A 7,500-nucleotide genomic window follows, 5' to 3' on the forward strand; every position below is an offset into this window, starting at 1 on the left:
CATCTACTACCCCCCAGCACTGTGTCTCCTGAGACATCTACTACCCCCCTGTACTGTTTCCCCTGTGTCATAATAAAGACAAATTAAAAAAAGAATTCTTCCTTCTTCTAGCACGACGACTGCCAATGGCCCCTGGCCTGAGCATAGATTTACTTTTTATTATTTGTCCTGCTATGACTGGTTGATTGATGATACACTTACTTAGTCAAATGTATTTGTTGTAAGTCGTTTCGGACAAGGGCGTCTGCTAAATGCCAAAAGATTTAATGTGTGTGTGTGTGTGTCCTAGAAAGCAGGGGAGAGGATGGGATGCTGAAAGTTCACCGTGATTATGATGATGATGATGATGATGATGATGGTGATGATGATTATGATGATGATGATGATGATGATGATGTTGATGACAGAACATCTGTAACCTGGGTCAGTGTGTGTGGTCAGTGTGTGGTCAGTGTGTGGTCAGTGTGGGGTCAGTGTGTGTGGTCAGTGTGTGTGGTCAGTGTGTGGTCAGTGTGTGGTCAGTGTGTGGTCAGTGTGTGGTCAGTGTGCGGTCAGTGTGTGGTCAGTGTGTGTGGTCAGTGTGTGGTCAGTGTGTGGTCAGTGTGCGGTCAGTGTGTGGTCAGTGTGTGTGGTCAGTGTGTGGTCAGTGTGTGGTCAGTGTGTGGTCAGTGTGGGGTCAGTGTGTGTGGTCAGTGTGTGTGGTCAGTGTGTGGTCAGTGTGTGGTCAGTGTGTGGTCAGTGTGTGGTCAGTGTGGGGTCAGTGTGTGTGGTCAGTGTGTGGTCAGTGTGTGTGGTCAGTGTGTGGTCAGTGTGTGGTCAGTGTGTGTGGTCAGTGTGTGGTCAGTGTGTGTGGTCAGTGTGTGGTCAGTGTGTGGTCAGTGTGTGTGGTCAGTGTGTGGTCAGTGTGTGGTCAGTGTGCGGTCAGTGTGTGGTCAGTGTGTGTGGTCAGTGTGTGGTCAGTGTGTGGTCAGTGTGTGGTCAGTGTGGGGTCAGTGTGTGTGGTCAGTGTGTGGTCAGTGTGTGGTCAGTGTGTGTGGTCAGTGTGTGGTCAGTGTGTGGTCAGTGTGTGGTCAGTGTGTGTGGTCAGTGTGTGGTCAGTGTGTGGTCAGTGTGTGGTCAGTGTGTGGTCAGTGTGTGGTCAGTGTGTGGTCAGTGTGGGGTCAGTGTGTGTGGTCAGTGTGTGGTCAGTGTGGGGTCAGTGTGTGGTCAGTGTGTGGTCAGTGTGGGGTCAGTGTGTGTGGTCAGTGTGTGGTCAGTGTGTGTGGTCAGTGTGTGGTCAGTGTGTGTGGTCAGTGTGTGGTCAGTGTGTGTGGTCAGTGTGTGTGGTCAGTGTGTGGTCAGTGTGTGTGGTCAGTGTGTGGTCAGTGTGTGGTCAGTGTGTGTGGTCAGTGTGTGGTCAGTGTGTGTGGTCAGTGTGTGGTCAGTGTGTGTGGTCAGTGTGTGGTCAGTGTGTGGTCAGTGTGGGGTCAGTGTGTGTGGTCAGTGTGTGGTCAGTGTGTGGTCAGTGTGTGGTCAGTGTGTGGTCAGTGTGTGGTCAGTGTGTGTGGTCAGTGTGTGGTCAGTGTGTGGTCAGTGTGTGGTCAGTGTGTGTGGTCAGTGTGTGGTCAGTGTGTGTGGTCAGTGTGTGGTCAGTGTGTGTGGTCAGTGTGTGTGGTCAGTGTGTGGTCAGTGTGTGGTCAGTGTGTGGTCAGTGTGTGTGGTCAGTGTGTGGTCAGTGTGTGGTCAGTGTGTGTGGTCAGTGTGTGGTCAGTGTGTGTGGTCAGTGTGTGTGGTCAGTGTGTGGTCAGTGTGTGTGGTCAGTGTGTCGTCAGTGTGTGTGGTCAGTGTGTGTGGTCAGTGTGTGGTCAGTGTGTGTGGTCAGTGTGTGGTCAGTGTGTGGTCAGTGTGTGTGGTCAGTGTGTGGTCAGTGTGTGTGGTCAGTGTGTGGTCAGTGTGTGGTCAGTGTGTGGTCAGTGTGTGGTCAGTGTGTGGTCAGTGTGTGGTCAGTGTGTGTGGTCAGTGTGTGGTCAGTGTGTGGTCAGTGTGTGGTCAGTGTGTGTGGTCAGTGTGTGGTCAGTGTGTGGTCAGTGTGTGTGGTCAGTGTGTGGTCAGTGTGTGTGGTCAGTGTGTGTGGTCAGTGTGTGGTCAGTGTGTGTGGTCAGTGTGCGGTCAGTGTGTGGTCAGTGTGTGTGGTCAGTGTGTGGTCAGTGTGTGGTCAGTGTGTGTGGTCAGTGTGTGGTCAGTGTGTGTGGTCAGTGTGTGTGGTCAGTGTGTGGTCAGTGTGTGTGGTCAGTGTGTGGTCAGTGTGTGGTCAGTGTGTGGTCAGTGTGTGTGGTCAGTGTGTGGTCAGTGTGTGTGGTCAGTGTGTGGTCAGTGTGTGGTCAGTGTGTGTGGTCAGTGTGTGGTCAGTGTGTGGTCAGTGTGTGTGGTCAGTGTGTGGTCAGTGTGTGGTCAGTGTGTGGTCAGTGTGTGTGGTCAGTGTGTGTGGTCAGTGTGTGGTCAGTGTGTGGTCAGTGTGTGTGGTCAGTGTGTGGTCAGTGTGTGTGGTCAGTGTGTGTGGTCAGTGTGTGGTCAGTGTGTGTGGTCAGTGTGTGTGGTCAGTGTGTGGTCAGTGTGTGGTCAGTGTGTGTGGTCAGTGTGTGGTCAGTGTGTGGTCAGTGTGTGGTCAGTGTGTGGGGTCAGTGTGTGTGGTCAGTGTGTGGTCAGTGTGTGGTCAGTGTGTGGTCAGTGTGTGTGGTCAGTGTGTGGTCAGTGTGTGGTCAGTGTGTGTGGTCAGTGTGTGGTCAGTGTGTGGTCAGTGTGTGGTCAGTGTGTGGTCAGTGTGTGTGGTCAGTGTGTGGTCAGTGTGTGGTCAGTGTGTGGTCAGTGTGTGGGGTCAGTGTGTGTGGTCAGTGTGTGGTCAGTGTGTGGTCAGTGTGTGGTCAGTGTGTGTGGTCAGTGTGTGGTCAGTGTGTGGTCAGTGTGTGTGGTCAGTGTGTGGTCAGTGTGTGGTCAGTGTGTGGTCAGTGTGTGGTCAGTGTGTGTGGTCAGTGTGTGGTCAGTGTGTGGTCAGTGTGTGGTCAGTGTGTGTGGTCAGTGTGTGGTCAGTGTGTGTGGTCAGTGTGTGGTCAGTGTGTGGTCAGTGTGGGGTCAGTGTGTGTGGTCAGTGTGTGTGGTCAGTGTGTGGTCAGTGTGTGTGGTCAGTGTGTGGTCAGTGTGCGGTCAGTGGGCCATGCGTTACAGAGAAATGTCTCACTGAAAAAAAACAACAACAAAAAAAAACATACAACCTACATACAGTATTCATCCTCCTCTCTCTCCCTCTCCCTCTCCCTCCCCCCCTCTCTCCCCCCCTCCCCCCCCCCCCCTCTCTTCCTCCCCCTTCTCTACTCTCTTCCTCCAGGTTGAGGAGGAGGCGGCTCTGAGCTGATGGAGTCTCTGTTCGGGGGGGAGCTGGGGCTTCTGGGAGGAGGGGAGGGGCTGAACGAGGACGGTTGCGGGGGCGTGGGGGTGGGGGTGGGCTGGCCCTCCTCCCCCCTCCCGGAGGACATGTACTCGGCCTCCCACTTCGCCCTCATCACAGCCTACCAGGACATCAAGAGTCGCCTGGCGGGGCTGGAGAGAGAGAACAGCAGCATCAAGAGGAAGCTGAAGATCTACGAGATCAAGGTGAGAGAAGGAGGAGGAGGGGGAGGGGGAGGGGCCTTGGAGAACACACACACACACACACATGCGTACTCACACACGCACGCACACACTCATACATGCATACACACACACATGCATACACACACACATGCATACATGCATACACACACACATGCATACATAGACACACACACGCACACATGCATACACACACACACACACATGCATACATGCATACACACACACACACACACTCGCGCACACATGCATACACACACATGCATACACACACATGCATACACATGCATACACACACACATGCATACAAGCATACATGCATACACACACACACGCACACACATGCATACACACACACATGCATACACACACACATGCATACACACACACACACATGCATACACACACACATGCATACACACACACACACACATGCATACACACACACATGCATACACGCATACATGCATACACACACATGCATACACACACACACACATGCATACATGCATACACACACACACACACACTCGCGCACACATGCATACACACACATGCATACACACACATGCATACACATGCATACACACACACATGCATACAAGCATACATGCATACACACACACACGCACACACATGCATACACACACACATGCATACACACACACATGCATACACACACACACATGCATACACACACACATGCATACACACACACACACACATGCATACACACACACATGCATACACGCATACATGCATACACACACATGCATACACACACACACACACGCACACACGCGCACACACGCGCACACACAGACACACACACACACACACACACACACACAGGTGTGACAAACCCTTTAGCATGCTAGCTCTGACGTGCACAGCCACAGCCGCAGTCTCTGTATGCATGGGCTAGCAATGTTAGCCGTAGCCACAGTTGGCGATGTTAGCAGTGTTAGCACTGTAGCGCTGGTGGAGGAGACCACAGCTGCTGCAGCACAGCCTGTCCTCCACCTCCGTAATGTGACCCTGGATGAACGAACGCTGCAGGTGGGAGGAAAGAGAGAAAGGGGGAGGGGGGGAGGTTGCCAATGGGGAGAGAGAGAGAGAGAGAGAGAGAGAGAGTGAGAGTGAGAGTGAGAGTGAGAGTGAGAGTGAGAGTGAGAGTGAGAGTGAGAGTGAGAGAGAGAGAGTGAGAGAGACAGAGAGAGGGTGAGAGGGTGAGAGAGTGAGAGAGAGAGAGAGAGAGAGAGAGACTACAATGAGATGAAATGGAGGAGGGGAGAGAGAGAGAGAGTGGGGTCCCTGGGGGTACTCTAATCAGATTGCGAGTGGGTCCTGCCCCCCCCCCCCCCCCACCCAGATGTGTTCCCACCCTCCCTCCTCCTGCCCCCCCCCCCCTGCTGTTAGAGACCAGCTGTCACTAAGAGCTTCGGGCCTTCAGGCTGCTGTGCAGTTGAACACCTACCAGGCAACGACCTCTGACCCCTGAACCACAGCAGGTTGTTGGTTTAGATCCAGGCTGTGATGGAACATGTGATCGGAGAAGCACGCTGGGTTCAACGTCCTAAAGGGACCAGGTCATTTGATTGGACAAGAGGCATTCCAGTGCATTGAGTGCCGATCAGATATCCAGAGCGAATTGACCAACGCAGCCTTAGTCTTAACGAGTCTCTCCTCATAACCTCATGTTTCACAAACTGCTCATGATAGAGAGGGCCAACCCGCCTGTAAACAGAACTCCGTCCGTTTTGATCCGTTCGCTAATTTGGGTCTTGAAAAGAAAGAGTTGCATTTCTCTGCCTATTCAAAACACACGAAGTGGGTCAGTGGACGCCCTCTCTCTGTCTCTCTGAGCTCCATGGTAGGAGAGAGAGAGAACCATGTTCTCTGTGGCCTCTTTCACACCGGCAGTTCCGAACGCCGGTTCGCGTTCGCGTACCAAAACCTCCGAGCGTTGGCGCTGTCTGGCGAACGGTACACTGGTACGAATGCGGGCTCGTTCGCCAGACAGCGCCAACGCTCGGAGGTTTCGGTACGCGAACGCGAACCGGCGTTCGGAACTGCCGGTGTGTAAGCCCTATGTGTGAACAGAGCTGCGGTTCTACAACGTGATGATGTCGACGGGAAACCTTTTCAAACACTTTTGAGGACGGGTAGAAACAGGCCTAGGGGTGCTGCTGACACACTGCATGTCAGGAGTTTGTTACCCTGAAAGAATGTCTCCTTCCCTGCCCTGACATCACCAGATAACTGTGTCTGAGTAGAAAAACGGTTTGTTTAGTGGTGAATGAAACATGACTGCTGCATGATTAAATGAAGGGAGATGGAAAGTTTCTGGCCACGTTGGTAAATTCGCCAGAGCGCACACTGGGTTCAATGTCATAATGGAACCAAGTCATTTGATTGGACGAGATGTGAGCTTAGAATGATAAGGTTCTATCTCCGTTTAGAATGAGAAGGTTCTATCTCCGTTTAGGGAAGTTCAGAGATATTGAGCGTCAAAGTTTTTACATTCCATTACGTTTTGTGAGATGGAACCTTTGTATTTTATTAATTACTAACTAAAACATGTCAACATTTTAAAAATAACACCACACAGGCGTTAATAAACACCTAATGGATCAGATTATGTAAAAAACTACATTTTGACCAAAAATGGAGATAGAACCTTATAATTCTAACGTCTCACGAAGAGGCAGTCACGTGGACGCTCCGGCGCTCTCAGAGCGAATTGACGAACACGGCCCCAGTCACATGTGGGCGTCCTGAGGGAGAAGTTAGATTGTGCCCCGAGCTTGCTGGTTGTACAGGTTCCTGTCACTTTGTGTGCTGCTATTTTATACAACAGATAAACACCTAATGGATCAGATTATGTAAAAAACTACATTTTGACCAAAAATGGAGATAGAACCTTATAATTCTAACGTCTCACGAAGAGGCAGTCACGTGGACGCTCCGGCGCTCTCAGAGCGAATTGACGAACACGGCCCCAGTCACATGTGGGCGTCCTGAGGGAGAAGTTAGATTGTGCCCCGAGCTTGCTGGTTGTACAGGTTCCTGTCACTTTGTGTGCTGCTATTTTATACAACAGATTTGTACATCTTAATGAGACTAACCTAGTAAAATAATAAATAATATATATATTATTTAATTCAATAATAATCAATAAATAAGTGAGATCAACCTCAAATGACATAAGGACATGGTCACATGATTATGTTCATGATAGAGGCAAACATTTGTGACAGTCTGATCATTTGCTCCGCAACCAATCAAAATGTTCAGACTTTTCCTTTGAAACATGGAACTACGTTTCAACGTACGTTTGAGAATCACAACACAAACTCGCTAGTCAAGCCAAAATGCTGCAACAACGCAATGGTTTGGGTGAGTAATCCCCACTGCTACCTAGTTAACTAGAACACTACTTTACATTGTTAGCAGGCTCACAAAACAAGCTGTGTTAGTTGACTAGCGATGTGTCGTTGATTTTCAACAACGCTGAAATGTATTCACATTTTTCGAAAGAAAAGTCTGATCATTACATGGGATCCCGACATGAGGACCAAAGCATTATGAATGTGTCACATTTGACTTAATATGTGTAAAAATAAAGTTCAGAGCTCAGTTCTATGTATATAGTACATATATATATATTCTGCACAATCTTATTTTACACACGTACAGTCAAATGTTTTCAAATGTGTTCTTTATTTTACAAACGGAAAGTCAAATGAAATACAGTATATATAATTTGAGTTATAAAGTTATGAACCTGATTCATGGTTGAAATCAAACTGAATGTCTCGGTCTCCCCCTCCACTCCTCTATCACCAGTGTCTCTCCCCTGTCTCCCCCTCCACT

At 50.1% G+C, this 7,500-nt stretch overlaps 1 protein-coding gene across 1 annotated transcript in view; it reads left to right on the top strand.

The window, feature by feature from the left end:
• Positions 1-3,387: 3,387 nt before the first annotated feature.
• Positions 3,388-7,500, top strand: part of tbkbp1 (TBK1 binding protein 1) — a gene marked incomplete at both ends in the record, with an annotated part of 46,038 nt that continues 41,925 nt past the window's right edge. Inside the window, 1 exon segment of the mRNA XM_080542554.1 lies at positions 3,388-3,627. Within this exon segment, the coding sequence (XP_080398680.1) occupies positions 3,388-3,627 (240 nt within the window).

Source organism: Nansenia antarctica (genome assembly GCF_963989245.1).
Source record: "Nansenia antarctica genome assembly, chromosome: 11".
NCBI lineage: Eukaryota > Metazoa > Chordata > Actinopteri > Argentiniformes > Microstomatidae > Nansenia > Nansenia antarctica.